The sequence below is a fragment of the Puma concolor genome, chromosome B3, assembly GCF_028749965.1.
Source record: "Puma concolor isolate L17-30 chromosome B3, mPumCon1.1.hap2, whole genome shotgun sequence".
In the NCBI taxonomy this organism is placed as follows: domain Eukaryota; kingdom Metazoa; phylum Chordata; class Mammalia; order Carnivora; family Felidae; genus Puma; species Puma concolor.
In genome coordinates this window covers 2,995,661-3,016,947 of record NC_141672.1, presented here as the reverse complement: position 1 = coordinate 3,016,947, position 21,287 = coordinate 2,995,661, and the positions used below count along the sequence as shown (strand labels likewise).

At 45.9% G+C, this 21,287-nt stretch overlaps 1 protein-coding gene across 12 annotated transcripts in view; it reads left to right on the top strand.

Annotated features, from left to right (window-relative positions):
• The first annotated feature begins 263 nt into the window (after positions 1 to 263).
• The window catches only part of KLC1 (kinesin light chain 1), a 49,529-nt gene continuing 28,505 nt past the window's right edge, over positions 264 to 21,287 (top strand). For 8 of the 12 annotated variants that reach the window (XM_086708697.1, XM_086708693.1, XM_086708699.1 and 5 more), the window contains exons 1-5: positions 11,855 to 12,116; positions 14,366 to 14,596; positions 17,940 to 18,018; positions 18,525 to 18,750; positions 21,119 to 21,206. In XM_086708697.1, coding sequence (XP_086564823.1) covers positions 11,856 to 12,116; positions 14,366 to 14,596; positions 17,940 to 18,018; positions 18,525 to 18,750; positions 21,119 to 21,206 — 885 coding nt within the window. In that variant the 5' untranslated portion in view covers position 11,855. Of the gene's footprint in view, positions 426 to 11,854; positions 12,117 to 14,365; positions 14,597 to 17,939; positions 18,019 to 18,524; positions 18,751 to 21,118; positions 21,207 to 21,287 lie in introns of those variants that run through there. The other 4 variants (XR_015251977.1, XM_086708694.1, XM_086708692.1 and 1 more) reach the window with 1 other exon arrangement.

Below are 21,287 nucleotides of genomic sequence, written 5' to 3'. Positions count from 1 at the left end.
CCAGCCAGGCACCCCTGATGGTTTTTCAGTTTTTGACTTCCCGTTCTAGATAATTGGGACTGAGCTCTTTCTTTGCTTCGCTTCACCACACAGGTGCTCCCCCTTTGCATCTGCATAAGCTCCCGCAGAATTTAAATTTTGTTTAGGTGTGTCTTTACCGTTTATATTCTTATGACCGTATAAATGCCAGAGCTGATTTCTTTTCCTATTTGACCTTTTGTTTCCTTAGGAGTTAATTATCTTGTTTTCATTTCCTTTTTAAGTTGGTGTTGATTCACCCGCCGTCTCCAGCACTCGTCCAGTGGTGGGTGCAGAGCCCCGTCTTCCCCCCGGGGGACCCTGTGCCCTGTGTTCCATGTTTTCTTCTTGACTTCTCATTTTGCTTGAGCGCATCTTCCTGTAGCCTGAGAAATGGTGCATGAGAGGTAAAAGTTTGTGAGACCTTGTATGTCTGAAAATGTTATTATTCTGTCCCCATGGTTGATGGAGAGTTTAGCTGGCTTTGGAATTGGAAATTGGAAATAATTTTCCTTCAGAGCTTTGGAGGCATTTGTTTAATTGCCTTTTGCTTCCAGTTTTGCTCTTGAGAAGTCTGAAGCCATTCTGATTGTTTAATTCTGTCTATATGACCCCTACCCCTGAGCCCCTGGGAGCGTGTAAGAGATATATATATATCTATATCTGTTCTGTATCTGTATATTTAAGTTTATTTATTTTGAGAGAGACAGAGACAGTGCAGGTGGGGAGAGGCATAGAGAGGGAGACAGAATCCCAAGCAGGCTCCGCACTGTCAGTGCAGAGCCCGACCTGGGGCTCCAACCCATGAAACCATGAGATCATGACCTGAGCTGAAATCAGGAGTCAGATGCTCAACCGACTTGAGTCACCCAGGTGCCGCAGGATATTCTCTTGTCACCACATTTTTATTTTCTTTAAAAAGTGTTTTTTTCATACGGTCCACATCCTATGCTTAGGACAGTGTCTGGCATAGGTAGAGTTGGTGCCCAGTAAGTAATTAACTGTCACTGAGCTGGTTGCACCTCTCACCTCCTCCTTTGGAGGCCAAGGCCTAGCTGTTGGTGTTCTGCAGGCCAGGTCGTAGGTGACCGTCGGATCCTCCAGCCTCTCATGTTGCCTCGCTCAAGTTCCTGCCGCTCACCCGCCATGGCTTAGTGGACATAGCAGTCCTACTTCTCAGTTTGAAGCATCAACTTCTCATTGCACAGAATTGTCCACTTAATTTTGTAAAGATTTATTTATTTATTTTGAGGGAGAGAGTGAACATGAGTGGGGGAGGGGCAGAGAGAGAGGGAGAAAGAGAGAGAACCCCAAGCAGGCTCTGCGCTGTCAGCACAGAGCTGGATGCGGGGCTCGATCTCTTGAGTGAGATCGTGACCTGAGCCAGGATCAAAAGTTGGACGCTCAACCGCCTGAGCCACCCACATGCGCCCAGAATTGTCCACTTTAAATTTGTCAGTTTTCATCATCCCTAACAGGAGTTGATTTTGTAACACTGAAGATTTGTCTTAGTCACTGGTGTGTTAGAGCAAGTAAACTCAGTCTTGGAGCACTTAGCTGGCTCAGTTGGTAAACGTGTGACTGTTGATCTTGGGGTCATGAGTTTGAGCCTCATGTTGGGTGTACAGATTACCTAAAATCAATAAATAAAATTTAAAAAACTCTCAGTCTTTGCCTAACAGACCGGTTATGTTAAAGGACAAATTAAGAGAATAATTTTGGTATTAGTAGGGGCTATTTTCAATTTTGCATATTACCTCTGCTTAGAGTATTTCAGAGTAGAAGTAAAGCAACAGAATATGCAAATTAATATTGCTGTCTGGTATTTTTGTCATACTTGAGTAATGGTGCCTTAGTGATATGCCGGTGTGTCAGTTACTGCTAGTCATATCTTTAGTTACTGTCAAGGTCTAAATCCTCTCCTTATGTGTATTCCGAGAAATTCATGATACAGACGAAGATGGATGGTTCAGTTGCCTTGTCCATTTATTTCAGGTTTGAGCATGTACGGATTTAATTTTCTTTTTATTTTTAATTAAACAAAATTTAACGTTAAAATTACTTTAGAGGGGAGAGAGAGCATGCAAGGGGGGGAGGGGCAGAGGGGGAGAGAGAGAGAGAGAAAATGAGAATACCAATACCAAGCAGGCTCCACACTCAGCACAAAACCCCATGAAGGCCTTAATCCCATGACCTGAGCCGTTATCAAGAGTGACCTGAACAGAAATTGACAGTGGGCTCAGTGGACAGGGTGCTCAACTGACTGAGCCACCCAGGCACCCCTAAATTTTTTTCTGGGAGGGGGTTGGGAGGGAAGAGGGAGAGGGAGGGAGAGAATCTGAAGCAGGTTCCTGCCCAGCATGGAGCCCTGTGCAGGGCTCGACTTCATGACCATGGGATCAGGACCTGAGCTGAAATCAAGTCAGACGCTTAACTGACTGAGCCACCCTTGCGTCCCTAATTTCTTTCTTAAATCAAGGGCCTGTTTTGGTTTCCTGTATTTCCAAAGGGAAGTCAGGCCTTTGAAAGGACAACATTGTATAATTGACCCTTCAATAACACAAAGGTTCTAGGCCTCGACACCCAACACCTGACAGCCCCGTACAGTCAGAGATCTGCCTGTAACTTTGGACTCCTCAAACACTTAACTACTAATAGCCCACTGTTGACTGGAAGCCTTGCTGATGATATAAATAATTGATAAACATGTATTTTATGTTACATATATTATACGCTATATTCTTACGATAAAGTAAGGCAGAGGAAAGAAAACTATTAAGAAAACCGTAGAGAAAACGTATTTACAACACCATAAAATATCCACGTAGACGTGGACCTGCACAGTTCACACTCGTGTTCAAGTGTCAGCTGGACTCCCTCACTTCTGCCCTCTGGTAGTTCATAAGAGAGCATGTCTGTTTTTATTGTTTTTCAACTGGCATCTTAGAAATAAATATTGCCGGATTTTTGGGTTACAAAATGTTACATGTAGGATTTAACTGGGGATCTGAATGTGGAGATAAACTAGGTTTCTTGGGTGTTGTGTCACATGAGTCACATGAGTGATGTGAATCCTTGGATATGAGAGTCGTGTGTATTAAAAATACACATCAAAACCATTATTCTACCCAATAAAAATAGCAAAGATTGAACCATGATTTAAAATAATGGAGACAAAAGTAGTTCTAAAATTAAAGAAAGGTGGAAGATTAAGCTTTAGGATTATTTTTCTCTTTATTATTTTAGGTAGTGACTTTTGTAATCTGTGGACACAGTACAGACTTTGTTGAGGATTTGAATGAGACAAGCAGCGTAATAGACCATAATAGCTTTGCCTGTTGAACGGCGGATTTGAGAGGTTTGACCATAAGAAGGGCTTCTCTTGTTTAAGGAGCTTAATTCAGATGTCAGATTTGTCAGGTGCTGTGTTGGAGATTATGCATTGAGCACTGAGTTCTTTTGCTTTCACAGAGCAAATAATGGGACTTCAAAGAGTTCTCTCTCTTTTTTTTGAAGTAAAAGCATAGACCTAATTTTCCATGGCTAGTAAGAATAACCTGGGGCCAGATATTGAGTGTGTTACTCAGAGGGGAAGCGGGAGGGGAGTATTTGAGTACCATGTTCCAGGTGGGTTGGCTGTTGCCCCTTACGTGTGGGGATTGAGGCTCCAAGAGGTTCCATGATAGGTGAGGGGATGATAGGGAGTTGGAATCAGATGTGCTGGCTCCCAGGGCTGGTTTATGCATTCATTTTAAAGTTTTTGTTAGGGGCGCCTGGGTGGCGCAGTCGGTTAAGCGTCCGACTTCAGCCGGGTCACGATCTCGCGGTCCGTGAGTTCGAGCCCCGCGTCGGGCTCTGAGCTGATGGCTCAGAGCCTGGAGCCTGTTTCCGATTCTGTGTCTCCCTCTCTCTCTGCCCCTCCCCCGTTCATGCTCTGTCTCTGTCTGTCCCAAAAATAAATAAACGTTGGGAAAAAAAAAATTAAAAAAAAAAACAAAGGAAGTGTACCATTAAAAAAAAAAATAAAGTTTTTGTTAGGTTGTTTAAGTAATCTCTGCACCCAACCTGGGGCTCGAACTCACAACACGGAGATCAAGAGTCGCACGGTCTTCCACCTGAGCCAGCCGAGCATCCCGTGTTTCATTGATTTATTGAGCACATACTTCCTGCATGCCTGTGGAGCGGCAGGCATTGTTCTGGCTGACTCATTGTTCCAGAATCACTGGGAAGCACACACAGCCCAAGAGTTGCAAGAAAGTCTTAGGGATGCTGTGGTTGCTAGGCTGACAAAGTGTGGTGTTTGAGCAGACGTAGAGTCCCGGTATTTTACCCTTTAGAAATCAGTGTAACCGTTACAAGAACCCTTTCAACTGAGAGTTTATTTGGCAAACTTGAGAAGTTTCTTATTTTAAGTGAACTCTTACCTATCTTTCTTTTAGTTTTCTGCCATTTTGTTCAGGGCCCGCTCTTTACCTTCACCTAGATGCATCATGTCTTCGCCTGAGGTTTCTTCTAGTTTCTTGTGGCACTTTCTTCACTTAATTTTTTTAATCAAAATGGAATTTAGTGTACAGTGACGGTAGGAATACAACACCTTTTTTCCCCCTAAATAGCCAGTTCCTTTAGCACTCTTTTTTATATAAGCTGTCTTTGGTCATAATGACTTAGCCTGGAACTTAAGAGAGCTACGGAGCAGTCTAAGCATGTATGCTGCTGTGGGTTTCCCTCTGAAGAAGTGGCATGTGTAGGTCTATTTATAGGATGGTGGGTTGGATGAGGGGGTATGGAAACTGCTATGATTGAGGGGTACCTGAGGGTGGCATGAGGTATGAGCTCGGGAAACGGAAGATTTGGAGAGTCCTCTGACTGAACCACAATATTTGAAATGTCTTGTAAGATAGTAAATATATTCTTTGTTTATATTAGAGGGGAGAAGTTGCCTCAATGGATAGAAATTTAAGGAGGGAGATTGAACTCAGCAAAAGGAATAACTTTCTAACTACCTATCCGAGCAGTCTAACAAGGAATCAGCTGTCTTGCAAAGTACTGAGGCCCATATTAGAGGTGTGTCTGCAGGTGTTGAGCGGTCACTTATCAGGGATGTTCCCGATTGCTTAGCTCCCAGGTGGAAACTGCACTGATTACGGTCAGCCACTGTGCTTGGTGACTCAGCTGCATTCTCCTGTGCCTTTAACTGCCCGGACAGTAGGCCCCCTCTAATCCCTGGGACCCAGGGTAGTTTGGGGACTTCACCCGTGCTGTGGTGGTGGAGCCAGGCTCTGCACCTGCTTGCTCTGGATTCTGAGGCCCATGCTTTCCACATAGCAGCACCCTGTCCTCTCAGTGCCTTTTTTTTTTTTTTTTTTTTTTAGTTTATTTATTTTGAGAGAGAGAGAGGGTGTATAAGTCGGGGAGGGGCAGAGAGAGAGAGAGAATCCCAAGCAGGCTGCACACTGCCAGTGCAGAGCCCAGTGTGGGGCTCTAACTCACAAACCTGGGGATCATGACCTGGGCTAAAGTAAGCCCTGTGGGCGCCCATCATCTCCGTTCTTAAGAGAGCTAAGTGCCTCCCAAGAGCATTTGGATCCTTAACTGATTTTCTGTTAAGAGCAAGTTAAAAAGAAATCTACCTTGACTGCTCCCCCACCCTTTTATTTGTGCACGTCCAGATGACATTTGTATTTATTATCCTTGTCTGTGGTTAAAGCCTCTACGAGAGTGTGAGCACGCGGTGCAGTGTCACCAGTTCTGTTGCATATTCCCTGAGGAATTAAATTTGGATTTCTTTTTTTAAGTTAGTAATCTCTACACGCAACGTGGGGCTCAAACTCATGACCCTGAGATCAAGAGTCACACGCTCTACCGACTGAGCCAGCCAAGTGCCCCAGATTTGGTTTTCGTCAAATGTGTTGACTTATTCTTTAAATGTATTTACTTACTTGAGGTATCACCTCAGTTAAACGATTAAATTTTCCCATTTTGTTGTGATTTTTTTTCCTGTCTGTGAATCCTACCTGGGAGGATTTTGCTATTCCTGTTTAAACTCTTTGCCCCTCCCCATTTTTTCTCTTTTGCATAAGCAAAACTGCCCTCTCTTCCCCTTTTATCAGCCTCCACTCGAACCTCTAAAAATAGGACAATGACCATCTTTGTGATTGGTTGGGATTTAATTTTTTTTTTTTTAAGTTTTAAATGTTAGATCTGCTATAGTTAACATGCAGCGTGATGTTAGTTTGAGGTGGACAATATAGTGATTCGACAATTGCATAGGTCCCCTGGTGGTCATCCCAAGTGCACTCCTTAATCCCTATCACTTACTTCTCCCATCCCCCCATCTACCTCCCTGCTGGTGGCCATCAGTGTGTTCTCTGTAGTTAGGAGTCTGTTTCTTGGTTTGCCTCTCTCTGTCTTTCCTTTCTTGTTTGTTTTGTTTCTTAAATTCCACATATGAGTGAAATCATATGGGATTTGTCTCTCTCTGACTTATTTCACTTAGCGTTACACCCTCTAGATCCATAGAGGTTGCAAGTGGCAAGATTTCCTTCTTTTTTTTTAATGGCTGAGTAATACTCCATTTTTGTCCATTCATCAGTCCATAGACATTTGGGCTTACCATAATTTGGCTATTGTTGATAATGCGGATGTAAACATTGGGGTGCGTGTATCCCTTCAAATTAGTGTTTTTATAATTTTCGGGTAAATACCTGGTAGTTCAGTTACTGGATTGTAGGGTAGTTCTGTTTTTAACTTTCTGAGGAATGGACAGGATTCATGGACATTGACACGATTTACTGCCCATTCATGCCGAGACAGGTGGTTTGAGTAGTGAAGTTGCTCTCACTTCTCACTAGAGTCTCTAGACTCTCCTTTGCATCCCCGAGTTTAATAGTGTCTGAAAAGACTGAGAAGGTGCTGGCTGGGTGTTTTGCTTTCCAGGGAGAGGCATGAGCCTCATTCTGGCAGAGGGCTAGGGAAGAGAGTACAGCGTATCTGTTGGGCTGTGATCATGCCACTACCACCGAGTTGTCTTCCCTTTCCTGGCACTGCCCAGCCCCATTCATTCTCCCCGCAGGCTCCTGCCTTCAGAATGCAGCTGTCCTCTGGCTTACTCCCCTGGACTCTGGCCTTGTCACCACGAGCCTCGAGCACCATGACCTGTGGCCTGACCAAGGCTGCTTGCAGGCAGTGGGTGCTTTCCCACCTCTGCCCTGGCCCCTGTTGCTCCCCTGGCTGGGAGTGCCCTCCGCACTCCCGTCTGGAGGAGATGGGCTCATCTGGTAAGACTGCCTTACCTCAGGAGCGGTTTCTTCGTGTGTCTGGCCTCCCCTCTCCAGTGGAGGTGCCTGCTGTCCCCGTCCCCCCCCCCCCCCAGTTCATGCTCCCACCTCGCAGGCCCCGACAGTGCCTTTAGCTCTTGCTGCTCGTATATGCTTAGTTTATCTTCTGGTAGCCTGTGGGTCCCAGCTGTCTGCATTCTAGGCCCTCGCTTGGAGTTTCAGTAAGACACTTGGATCTTGTAGTTTGGGGAACAAAAAGACTAAAATGTTGCATCATTTGGAAATTGCTGCCAAAGGTGGAGAGGGAGGTCTTCAGTTTGATTTTCCTCTTTTCTCTAGAGACACCTGCTCTGGACATCCACCTCTTCACCATCCTCCTCGCTGTGCATGGCGATCAGGCTGACACTTTGATGTAGTGCCGTTGAGATGTGAGCATTGGAAGCTGCTCCTGAAATGTTTTGTTAATTTGTTCAGCAAATATGTAGTTAGCATTTACTGTGTGACAGACTGGGACCGAGGCGGCCTGCTCTCCTGGATTTGCAGTGGGGTTGGAGAGCCATAAAGTAGATATATGACAGATGTAATGGCAATACAGACTGTCAGGTAGAGTAGTTACCTCTGTTCTTTTGTTGTTTTCTGAGTTCTTTGTGGTACAGAGGTGGATTTCTCTGAATAGTCCTACAGAGATAGCCTCTAAATTTCAAGAGAAATTGGCTCTCTTTATTTTCAGCTGGTCAGTTAAAAGGATTACTGGTTTTTTTTTTAATTTTTAATTTTTAAAAATTTACATCCATACTAGCATATAGTGCAACACTGATTTCAGGAGTACGTTCCTTAGTGCCCCTCCCCCACTTAGCCCATCCCCCCCCCACAACCCCTCCCATAACCCTCAGTTTGTTCTCCATATTTATGAGTCTCTTCTGTTTTGTCCCCCTCCCTGTTTTTATATTATTTTTGTTTCCCTTCCCTTATGTTCGTCTGTTTTGTCTCTTAAAGTCCTCATATGAGTGAAGTCATGTGATTTTTGTCCATCTCTGACTAATTTTACTTAGCATAATACCCTCCAGTTCCATCCACGTAGTTGCAAATGGCAAGATTTCATTCTTTTTGATTGCTGAGTAATACTCCATTGTGTGTGTGTGTGTGTGTGTGTGTGTGTATACACACACACACACACACACACACACACACACCACATCTTCTTTATCCATTCATCTGTTGATGGACATTTGAGCTCTTTCCATACTTTGGCTACTGTTGATAGTGCTGCTATAAACATGGGGGTGTGTGTATCCCTTCAAAACAGCACACCTGCATCCCGTGGATAAATGCCTAGTAGTGCAATTGCTGGGTCGTAAGGTAGTTCTATTTTTAGTGTTGTGAGGAACCTCCATACTGTTTTCCAGAGTGGCTGCACCAGCTTGCATTCCCAAGGAATTGACTTTTTGCAGTTATGCAAAAATAGCAATTTTCCACTGTAAAACTGTGTGTAGTTGTTAACATGGCCCTTTCATTAACTGCTTGGAGCCTTTACTCCCAAATCCTGGAATGAGTGGCCTGTATTTGGTACTTTGACACCGCTTCCCTTCACGCACTACTATCAGTACCTGCATTCACCACGTGGTCTGCCAGGGCTCAGGAGCTGCCCTAGGGCCTGTGATTTAGTGGGGCATGAGATAAGGTCCCTGGCCTTTTTTTTTTTTTAATGTTTTTATTTATTTTTGAGAGAAGGAGACAGAGTGCCAGTGGAGTAGGGGCAGAAAGAGGGAGACAACCGATCTGAAGCAGGCTCTGAGCTGACAGCAGCGAGCTCAGTGTGGGGCTCGAACTCATGAGCCATGAGATCATGACCTGAGCTCAAGTTGGACTTCTAACTGACGGAGCCACCCAGGTGCTCTGAGTCCCTTGCTTTTTATTTTTTTGTGTGTTTTAAGAGCTTATATATTTGTTTTGAGGGAGAGAGCAGGAGAGAGTGCATGGGGGAGGGGCAGAGAGAGAGGGAGAGAGAGAATCCCAAGCAGGCTCCATATGGTCAGCACAGAGCCCAACGCAGGGCTCCATCCCACGAACTGTGAGATCACGACCTGAGCTGAAATCAAGAGCCAGATGCTCGGAGCGCCTGGGTGGCTCAGTCAGTTAAGTGTCTGACTTCAGCTCAGGTCATGATCTCACAGTTTGTGAGTTTGAGCCCTGTGTTGGGCTCTGTGCTGACAGCTCAGAGTCTGCTTCCTATCCTCTGTTCCTCTCTCTCTGCCTCCTCCCCCCCCCCCCCCCCCCCACTCAAAAAATAAACATAAAAGGGGCGCCTGGGTGGCGCAGTCGGTTGAGCGGCCGACTTCAGCCAGGTCACGATCTCGCGGTCCGTGAGTTCGAGCCCCGCGTCGGGCTCTGGGCTGATGGCTCAGAGCCTGGAGCCTGTTTCTGATTCTGTGTCTCCCTCTCTCTCTGCCCCTCCCCCGTTCATGCTCTGTCTCTCTCTGTCCCAAAAAAAATAAATAAACGTTAAAAAAAAAAAATTAAAAAAAAAAAAATAAACATAAAAAAAAAGTCAGATGCTCAACCAACTGAGCCACCCAGGTGCCCCCCCACCCCCCTTGCCTTTTAAGTAGAGCTTACATTCAAGGCTGGAAGGCAGTATGTGGAAACAAACAAGATTTCAGGTGGTGCTAAGTGCTCTGGAGGAAATTACTTTGATGTGTAATCTGACTTCAATCCCTGTCCGTGAACAACCTTTCTTTTTTAAGTGTTTTTTTAATTTTTTTAAGATTTAAAAAACATTAAAAAAATTTTTTTTAATGTTTATTTACTTTTGAGATAGAGCGTGACCAGGGGAGGGTCAGAGAGAGAGGGAGACACAGAATCCAAAGCAGGCTCCCGGCTCTGAGCTGTCAGAGCCTGATGCAGGGCTCGAACTCAAGGACAGTGAGATCATGACCTGAGTCGAAGTCAGAGGCTTAACCGACTGAGCCACCCGGGTGCCCCATAAAAATCTTTTTTATTTAAAAGAGGGAGAATGAGGGAGGGAGGGTCAGAGAGAGGGAGAGAGTGGGAGAGAGAATCTCAAGCAGGCTCTGTGCTGTTAGTGCAGAGCCCAATGTGGGGCTCAAACTTACAAACTGAGATCAGGACCTGAGCTGAAATCAAGTGTCCGATGCTTAACCAACTGAACCACCCAGGTGCCCCCTGAACAACCTTCTTTAATGTTCACTGTGGCTTTTCTTTTCTTTTTTCTTTTCTTTTCTTTTCTTTTCTTTTCTTTTCTTTTCTTTTCTTTTCCTTTTCTTTTCTTTTTTTGTTTTTAATATTTTTTTTTGTTTATTTTTAGAGAGAAAGCACAAGTGGGGGAGGGGCAGAAAGAGAGAGACACAAAATCTGAAGCAGCTCGAGGCTCTGAGCTGTCAGAGCTTGATGCAGGGCTCGAACCCACAAGCTGTGAGATCATGACAGACGCTCAGCAGACTGAACCACCCAGGCACCCTGTCCCTCTCCTTTTTCTCTTTCTCTTTCTCTTTCTCTTTCTCTTTCTCTTTCTCTTTCTCTTTCTCTTTCTCTTTCTCTTTCTCTTTCTCTTTTCTTCCCCTCTCCCTCTCCCTCTCCCTCTCCCTCTCCCTCTCCCTCTCCCTCTCCCTCTCCCTCTCCCTCTCCCCCTCCCCCTCCCCCTCCCCCTCTCCCTCTCCCTCTCCCTCTCCCTCCCTCCCTCCCTCTCCCTCTCCCTCTCCCTCTCCCTCTCCCTCTCCCTCTCCCTCTCCCTCTCTCCCTCCCTCCCTCCCTCTCTCCCTAAAACTGAGTTATGGGATTTAAAAACATCTACAAACCTAGACAGTTGGTAAAGTGGGGACAGTTGCTTAGTGTCACAGTCACCATGATTTTGCTGATGCTGTTTTATGCCCCTTTCATTTTTCTTTCTCATTGTAGTATTTTAGAGCCCGTTCCAGACACTGTATGATTTCATGAAATCTTGTTGGCCTCTCAGCTATTCCGATCCCAGAGGCCCGCGGGGCCCCCGTTCTCCTTGAGTCTTTACAGTGCTGATGATCCTGCTCATGTCACTCTCTCACCATGTTTCAGACGGACCTAGTCCTTCTCCTGCTACTCTGATTGTTCCCATGTTCCTTTGCTGGTTTTCTTCCTTCTTCCAACTGTGACCACTTCTCAAGGCTTTGTCTGGTAAATATGTTACCAAGAATTTACTGTCCTTTCTGCATTTCATTAAGGGGGAAAAAAAGCTTGCAAACATTCAGAGAACTTTTGTTCACTGAGGCTTTGTGCTTTGGAAATGCCATTTGGTGGTTTTGCTGCTTTTAATCTTTGGCATTAATTTCAGTTGCTGTCGTTTGTTCCATTAAAAAGAATCCAGACCTAAGCCAGAAAAATAATTAAATTGGTCTGCAAAGGGAAAACAAACAGTACAGTATTTCAACAAGTCACAAATACATGTTTATTATTCACCTAAAAAAATGTTAATTTAAGACTCTTCACACAATGTCTTTTATTTAAAGATGTAACATAAATCAAACCTGTAATGAGATACCTAATTTGTTTTCCTTTTTCCATTCTAGAATGTATGACAACATGTCCACAATGGTGTATATAAAGGAAGACAAGTTGGAGAAGCTTACACAGGATGAGATTATTTCTAAGACAAAGCAAGTGATTCAGGGGCTGGAAGCTCTGAAGAACGAGCATAATTCCATTTTACAAAGTTTACTGGAAACACTGAAGTGTTTGAAGAAAGATGATGAAAGTAATCTGGTGGAGGAGAAATCAAACATGATCCGGAAGTCACTGGAAATGCTGGAGCTTGGCCTGAGTGAGGCACAGGTATACGTGAGGTCGCCTCAGACAGGAACATGCAGTTGACAGTCTGGAGAAATGGAGACTTCATCTGAAATACGTAGTTTAATTAAACTAGAGGGAAGATACTTACAGAATAACAGAGATCAGCTTGTATGTAATATAAATGATGATTGATTTGGGTACGTCTAAGTTTTAACAAGCAGAGGCAGTAAAATAGAGGTAACCCTGTTTGTCATTTAGAATTTGATTTTGGCTGCATATGTCATAAATGAAAACAGTGGCTTAAACATCACAGACATGTATAAGAGAAATACCAAGGTAGGCCGCCCCAGACAGGTTGTGTAGCTGCACAGTCCTCAGGGATGCCCAGGCCTCTGCATTGTGCTGCACGCAGCTTTTTTTGTGGAGTCGGAGCTGCAACCTTTTATGGAGTCCAGCTGCAGCCACATGACCACATTCTAGGGTAGGGAAGGGACAGGAAGGGTGTGCCTCCTCCCTTTACTTCCTCCAGCTGGTACACAGCATTGCTTACATTTCTTTGGCCACACCTTGTTTCATGGCCACACATAGTTGTGAGGGAGACTGGGGAATGCTGCCCTGCCCACTTACATTTCCACCTTCTTAAGCCTAAGAAAGAAGGGAGAATGGATATTGTCAACAGCTAATAGTCTCTGCAGTACCCTAAGACAAGATTGCTAAACCTTTGTGGGTTTGTTTTTTAAGTGCTTGAATTTATTTATTTTTGAGAGGGAGAGGGCAGCGGAGGGGCAGAGAGAGGACAGTGGACGCCAAGGGAGCTCTGTGCTGATAGAGAGTTCCACGTGGGCCTCAAACTCACAAACTCACAAACTCACAAACCGTGGCACCCAGGTGCCCCTAAACCTTTGTTTTTTTTTTTGTTTTTTTTTTAAATGTTTCTTTATTTTTGAGACAGAGACAGAGCATGAACAGGGGAGGGTCAGAGAGAGAGGGAGACACAGAATCGGAAGCAGGCTCCAGGCTCTGAGCTGTCAGCACAGAGCCCGACACGGGGCTCGAACTCACAGACCGTGAGATCATGACCTGAGCCGAAGTTGGAAGCTCAACCGACTGAGCCACCCACGTGCCCCTAAACCTTTGTTTTTTGACTAAACCTTTGTTTTTATCATGCTGGACATACAGGTGAAAAATTAGAAACAGCTAGGTGGTAACTGTTCCCCTGATAACTGTTGGCTCTGCCAGCACATTTCAGGTACATTTACATACGCTGAAATTTGGCCTCTCTTTTTCTTGGGTTTCCTCTTGTGCGGTGAATGAAGAAAGAAGTGGGGCCTGCTAGGTTCCTAAGTCCCACATCCATGAAGAGGACACTGTTCTATTCCACAGAGACTATCCATACCCTCATTCTAGAGTTTTTCATTCCCACTGTGTGAAAGACTAATTGTGGAACTGTGACTGTGTTTGCTTATTGTGAATCTGTTATAAGGCAAATTCTGTTGAAAAGTGATATGAATATGGACTTCCTTTTTAGTTTGGCAAGTACTAGGGTTAAGAACAAAGGAGAAAAAAGCCTTACTTTCTGGAGTTCAGGTTTGAAACTAGGAGGATGGTAGAGGGAAAGGCAGTTGCATGGTCTAAAGACAGAACGCACTGGGGCCAACTTTTCCCAGCTCACTCTGCGCGTATACTTCTAGGAGCTTGCTAATGCCTCAGGCAGGTCTGTCCCTGAAACTAATCAGTGTACCACAGGCAGAGCCCTGGGGCCGTCACCAGATTTTACAGCCTGGACTTAAGCTTATGAATGCAAAGTACATTCTGACAGCCTGGCGAGCTACAAAGATTTCTTCCCTTACCTTGGAACATCAGAGATTTGTCTGCCCGCCCTTCTCTAGCTCCGTCACCAGCCCCTCCCTGAGTGACCCCCGTACACATATGCCTGCTTGGGCACACACTCTCAGATGTGGAAAAGGGTCTCTGAGAAATTACGTTGGAGCCACTTAGATGGAAAGTAGAAAAGTAACAGTTTTGTCAGAAGAGTTAGCTGTGTGTCCATTGCTAGTCTATTTGAGATGCTGTCAAGCGGCAGAGCAGCGTGGGGTTCCCGTAGATGTTTTGAGCACGCGCCCCTGTGTACGTGGGACCGAGGGTGGGAAGGGAAGTGAGCAGCAGTGGTGCTTGTCTGTGTCGCAGCGCATCCCCGCCCGCGTGAGGAGAGCAGGCACAGAGTGTGCGTGGGCGGGAGGGGGACGTGTGGGCTGGACCCTGCAGTGCTGTCAGCGCTTCTGTCTGTCCAGGTTATGATGGCTCTGTCCAATCACCTGAATGCTGTCGAGTCTGAGAAACAGAAGCTGCGGGCACAGGTTCGTCGCCTGTGCCAGGAGAATCAGTGGCTGCGGGATGAATTGGCCAACACGCAGCAGAAATTACAGAAGAGTGAGCAGTCTGTGGCTCAGCTGGAGGAAGAAAAGAAGCATCTGGAATTCATGAATCAGTTAAAAAAATACGATGATGACATCTCTCCATCCGTAAGTGGTTCGGAAGGAATGCAGTATTGACAGTTAACCCTGCTGTAGTCAGTCGGTTATTTTAGTAAAGCCGTCGGTGTTTTCCGCCCCCGCTTTAGTGGTTGCGTGTAGCAAGACCAGAGATTCTAACTTTTGGGACTTAGTCCCTGGGCAAGTCATGGAGGTTCTCCTTGCCATGTGCTTTTCATATATGTGTTTGCAAGTTCTTTTTTTTTTAAGTTTATTTTTGAAAGAGAGAGAGAGCACATGCGCATGAACGAGGGAGGGACAGAGACAGAGAGAGAAAGAGAGAATGAATGAATGAGTGAATCTATCCCAAGCAGGATCCAGACTGTCAGTGCAGAGCCCGACGTGGGGCTTGATCTCAGGACCTATGAGATCATGACCTGAGCCGAAATCAAGAGTTGGACACTCAACCGGCTGAGCCCCCTGGGTGCCCCTCATGTGTGTTTTAGAACAGTGGTCAGAAACGTAAGAATACTTTGTAAATGTGAGGCACGATGCACAGAGGCACTTGACAAGGTTTGTCCCGGCTGGAGATCTCTTGGACATTTTAACCCATGGGGTCTGGCTTCCACACCCAGCGCACTGCTGGAGCTCTCTCAGGTCAGCGTGGGTCCCACGCAGTCATTTGTCATCTAGCCTTGTAATCTGTAACTAAGTCTGTGGCCTGTGGTGCTGTGGGTCTTGACTTTCTCTTTGAGACTCTCTTCCCCCTGCTCCCAGGACACCACCTGGGTCTCCTGCTCCCTCACTCCTGCTTCCTTCTTGCCTACTTCTGCTGGGAATGTTAGGGTTCACCAGGGATTTTGCTTTTCTCCTTTTTTGTTGATTCTCTTTGGTGGTTCATCTCAGTCTTGATTATTTTCCACCCACCATTTTTATCTGTTCAGTTAACAACTTTAAAAGAAATTTTGGACTAATTTCATTATTATTTTTATTATTAATTACTTTTTAAATGTTTGAGACAGCGTGCACGTGCACAAGCAGGGAGGGAAAGAGAGATAGAAAAACAAAGCAGATGCCAGGCTCCAAGCTGTCAGTGCAGAGCCCAACGTGGGGCTTGAACCCACAAACTGTAAGATCACGACCTGAGCTGAAATCAGATGCCTAACCGACTGAGCCACCCAGCCACCCTGTAGTAATTTTAGATTCACAGAAAAGTTGAAAAGATAGTGAAGAGAATTCCCATGTATCCTTTACTCAGTTTCCCCTAATGTCACATCTCCCGTCACCACGGTGCATGTCTTCATCCACTCTGGCCACTCTGATGGAATACCATAGGCCGCATGACTTATTTCTCCTGATTCCGAGATCAGGGTGTCAGCGGTCGGGTGCTTGGCGAGGGCCTTTTTCCTGGCTGTGTCCTCACATGGCCTCCCTTCGTGCGTGGGTAGAGGAAGAGAGCGAGAGGGCAGTCTAGCGTCTTTTCCTTTTTCCTCTTTGTGTGAGGAAGGACACCAGTCCTGTCATGACGGCCCCATCCTCATGACTTCATCTAACCCACGTTGCCTCTGAAAGGCCCCTTCTCCACGCGCCATCATGTTGAAGGTTAGGGCTTTAGTAGAGGATTTGGGAGGGGGCGGGGGCACATCAGTCCACAGCACCCCATTTGATTAGGCTTGCCGTATTGCTCCCTTGTGGAGTAACTGAACGTTTTGCTGGAAGAGAAGCACTGCTATACACTGCTGTTGGAATGAGAATAAATGGAGATGCTGAAGCCAGCCAGCGATTCACCTAGAATACTGGATAGTTTTGGAAGCTTTCATAGAGACTTTGAAAACTTTTTATTTTGAAAAATATCTGGCTTGGAGAAGTGAGCTAACAGTGAGCTAACTCTACCTCTCAGCATCTACACAAACGACTGTTTCTTGTGAACTGTGTTCGAATACGCGGCATACCTCATGCCACATTCCCCTGCTGCTGGGCCTATCCCCCTGGCATGAGGACAGACTCCTGTGGAATCCAGGGCCAGGTCAAGTCGGGCAGTTTAACACGGGCACAGTCGTCACCTGCTCTTCACTTTGTCCTGATTGTCTTGGCAGAGCCCTTCGTAGCACTGTTTCACCATGGCAGCGTCTGGTTCACTTAGTCGTCATTCATCTGAAACTGGTCTTTTTTTTTTTTTAATGTTTATTTATTTTAAGAGAGAGAGACAGAGTGGTGCGTGAGCGGGGAAGGGGCAGAGAGAGAGAGAATCCCAAGCAGGCTCCTTGCTGTCAGTGTGGAGCCTGACGTGGAGCTCAATCCCATGAATTCTGGGATCCTGACCTGAGCCAAAATCTAGAGTTGGACGCTCAACCGACTGAGTCGCCAAGACGCCCCTGTAACAGGTCCTTTTCAAAAGAAGCAAAAAACCCCACCTTTCTTCGCTTTTCATAACATAGATATCTTTGAAGAGTATAGGCCAGTTGCTTCATAGATTGTTCTGCAGTGTGGGTTTGTGTGATGTTTCTCTGTGAGTGTATTTAGACGACGCATCCCAGACAGGAATCTTATCTAGGTGACTTCTGTGTACTTCTTAGATTAACCCGTCCAGATGCGAGTGATGTGACCTGCCCCCGGGGTGATGCTGATTTCTCACTTGGTCAAGCTGTTGTCTGTTCTGTCCATTGTGTAGCCCTGGTTTTGACCCCTGCGCTAATCTGTGGGGACACTTGAGTCACAGACTCAAAGCTGGCAGGTTTCAAACTGCTCTTAGGGATCTTGTGGTGGAGGCAGTGAGCAGGGAGGAGAGATCTAGCCTCCAGGTCTGTGGCATTCAGAGATGGGCCGTTTTGGTCTGTTTTTACGTACTTGGTTTCCAAGTAAAATGTATTTCAAGTAAGAGTTTCCCCTTCTCTGTTTGAATTTCTTCAGAATGTAGTGAAGAATCTAAGGCAGCCTTTTGCCCCCCCTCGCCCCCAGCCCACCTTCCTTTAATGTTTGAGTTCTGGTCCTGCATGCTTTGTGTTACTCTTTGCTAAATTGATGGATAAGCCAAATTGTGGATAATCCTGTGTTTTATTTTGTTTATTTTTTGTTGAATCATATTTATTCTCAGAAATGTCTAGTGTTTAAAACATAACTTGATAAGGTTATACATGTGAAATCTCCATGATGACAGTACATTTTATAGAACAAATATAAAATGTTTTTGTGACTTAACACAGTCCTCTGTTGTTTTTAGTCTTCCGATTTATCCACCATCTTTTCTAGGTTTTCCAAGTATGCACTATATTTGATTTTAAAAACAGATGATCTTTTCTAAGATTTTTTGTTAAAATGAAATTCACACTAATGATTTCCAGTACAGGATTTATAGCACTCGTAAGACTAAAGTTGTCCTGGGTTGATTTTATAGGAGGACAAAGACACTGATTCCACCAAAGAACCTCTGGATGACCTTTTCCCAAATGATGACGACGAACCCGGCCAAGGAAGTAAGTTGGCGAAGGGGAGTGGTTAAGTGGCAGCCTAGAAACAGAAGGTGGTTTGTCCTGTTGTGATGTCATTGCCACAATCAGTGGGCATCTTCGCGCCGGTGGCCTGCCTCACGGGAGCAGCCCTCTGTGCACTTGGATGGCGTTATGTTTCCCAAAAGAACTTCAGAGAGTTTCTTGGTGGGACACAGTAGTACGTTAGACCGGCCACTGCGAGATAGGGTTGTGCATAGACGGTTCAGACGTGAAGTGTGGACTCTTACGGGGTTGGAAAGGCAGAATTAGTTTGGTGCCGAGGGCAGTCTGACTGCTCTGTTGGGGGCATCACACCACCCCTGACAAGTTACTGATGTTACGCAGCCTGCCTGGGGAGTGCTGCGTGGGTGTCCGTAGCGTGGGGCCCAAGTGCCACCCTGGACCAAAGCTAGAGAAGAAAGGTGTCATTCAGTGGTGTCGTCCGGATGATTTCCTCTCGGCACATCTCAAGTGAAACTCTGTCTGTGCAGTCCAGCAGCAGCACAGCAGTGCAGCGGCCGCGGCGCAGCAGGGCGGCTACGAGATCCCGGCGCGCCTGCGCACTCTGCACAACCTGGTCATCCAGTACGCCTCCCAGGGGCGCTACGAGGTGGCCGTGCCGCTCTGCAAGCAGGCCCTGGAGGACCTGGAGAAGACTTCGGGCCACGACCACCCGGACGTGGCTACCATGCTGAACATCCTGGCCTTGGTGTACAGGCTAGTAGTTCTCATTTTCTCCTCTGGTCTTTCCCGGAGGCCGTGTTTTTAATGAACTTGCCCGTAAGCTGCTTCGCCAGCTTTATTGTTCACTTCTCCTCAAACAGCCAGGGGGTTAGATTCAAAATACTCAGCGAGATCTATGGCGAGGCTGTCACCCTGTGGAACAGATGCTGCCCAAAACGACCTAGGTCAGCCTTCCTAGAATAGCCCACGTGCACCCTTCGCTCTGGCCAAAGTCAACTCTCGATTTTTTCCAGCAGGCTCTGTACCAGGTTTCTTTTCTCCAGAACAGCCTTCCCGCCTGTCTGTCAGCTCTCTCTCTTTTCTGGGTCTCGGATCCCACTCTCCCTTTGCCCCTGTTGTGTCGCCTGTGTGCCCCTTTCTTCTGGCGCCTGTGCACTGTGCTCGGCATCGGGGCTGCCTGCGCTTTGTTCTCTCTTCTCCCAGAGTCGTGTCCCTTAAAGGTGGGGCCCAGCCTGTGTCTGTGTCCCTGTCTCTCCTGTCACTCCAGCACGCTTCCTCCCTTAGGAGCCCCTGGCGAACACTTTGAAGGCAATTGAGGAATTAGCCTTTATGGCCCAGGGAATGACATGTTGGAGCCCTTTGTGCGTGTCTCTTAGCTCACCTAACCTGAACTAGATCAGACACGGGTGAGTGGGGACCTGAGGAGGGGGAAGTTACTACTCACACAGTAGGAGTGGTTTGCTGTGGCCCTTCCAGTTTTGTGGGTTGCAAATAAAGGGTTTGTGTTTCTTCATTGTCCCCATTCAACATGTTTGATACACACAAGTATAGGTAGGATTTTAGGCTGGTTCCTGTGAGGCCCTAAAGAGGAATATGTAATTCCTGTTCTCAAGGAGAAGCCAGAATACTCAATTTATTTTTTTATTAAAAAATTTTTTTTAACGTTTATTTCTTATTGAGAAACAGAGAGGGACAGAGAATGAGCCAGGGAGGGGCAGAGAGAGAGAGGGAGACACAGAATCCGAAGCAGGCTCCAGGCTCCGAGCTGTCAGCGCAGAGCCCCATGTGGGGCTCGAACTCACGGACCATGAGATCATGACCTGAGCCGAAGTCGGACGCTTAACCGACTGAGCCACCCAGGCGCCCCCAGAACACTGAATTTAAAGTCAGGACAACTCCGTTTGTATCTCTGCTAAATGGCCCCAAGACTGAAGATGTTGTCCGGAGCCTTTAACTTTTCTGAGTCTCGGTTTTCTTCCTGGTTTTCTTTCCTGGTGTGCTGGTTCAAGGAGTGCTGGCTGGGTTTCTCATGTGTTGGAGCTGAGGCTGCTTGTCCTTGGTTGGGGGCCACGCCTGAGAACCAGTGTGGTTGCTCTTCGTGTGACTTCACTTTGGCCAATTGGTTTATAGTCCCTGACGTGTTACGGCACAGTTTAGAAGGGTGCTCAGTATACCTTGTCTCGTTTAGTTGTTGTTACTAATTATAAGTTTCTAGCAGGTTTTAAAACTGTCATACTTGCTGATTTTCACAAGAAGTTTGAGCCAGTTCATAATGTGTAGTATAATTGTAGGATAATTGGAGGAAAAAATCTCAATACGCTTGGCCAGAATTAGTGTGCTTCAGAGGTTCCATAGGCCTTCTGAACCCTTCCCATGTTTTGTAGGACAGACTGGATTCTGTAGGGCGAAGCCTTGCTGGGCAGCTCTTACTCAGTTAAGAAACATGTGTGCTAGCTTTTGTAATCACATTGTCAGTACATAAACCAAGGTGGGCAGAGGCTGGGTCTGGTCTGATGGTGTTTCTGTCTTACCACAGTCTAAAAAATATCCTCATTCCTCTTACTACAAGCAAATGGTGGCAAGTTGCATACCAGATTAAGACACTATAATGTACCATATTTATTTTTAACTAGCTTTTTCATTATACACATAGCATATCATTACCTTCCAAAGCAACTCTGTGAGTTAGGTCATACACTTCCTTTCTAGATGGGCTGATTGGGACTGTGGGAGGCTTCTTCGTGTCCCAAAGCCTTGTAGCCGGTAACTGGCAGAGCCTGGGCTCAGATGCTGGCATCAGTTCTATCTGTTAGAAGGTGAAGCTGTGCCCACTTTCTGGGCTGGCTCACTTGTTCTGTGTGGGGCAGCTCGCCTTGTGGGGGCGGCATTGTCCTGGTGATCTAGAGGGGAGGGCAAGCTTCAGAAACTAATCAGGCCTGGATTCCAGTTCACATTTATTGGTGGAAGCTTTTTCTTGTACACTAGAGGTGTTTTTATTAGTTTTAATTGTTGATTTATTTTTTAAATAGTTGAAGCTTTTATTTCTGTAGTTTCAAAATTACATTTTAAAAAGATGGAGTAAGCTATATCCAAAACACTTACTGTATGTCTTTCAATTTAGAGACCAGAATAAATACAAAGATGCCGCAAATCTACTGAACGATGCCTTGGCCATCCGTGAAAAAACTTTGGGCAAAGATCATCCCGCGGTTTGTATATCTGGTTCTTTCATTCTTTTTACATTTTATTTTCCCTATTTTTTTTTTTTACCCAACTCATTTTAATATTAA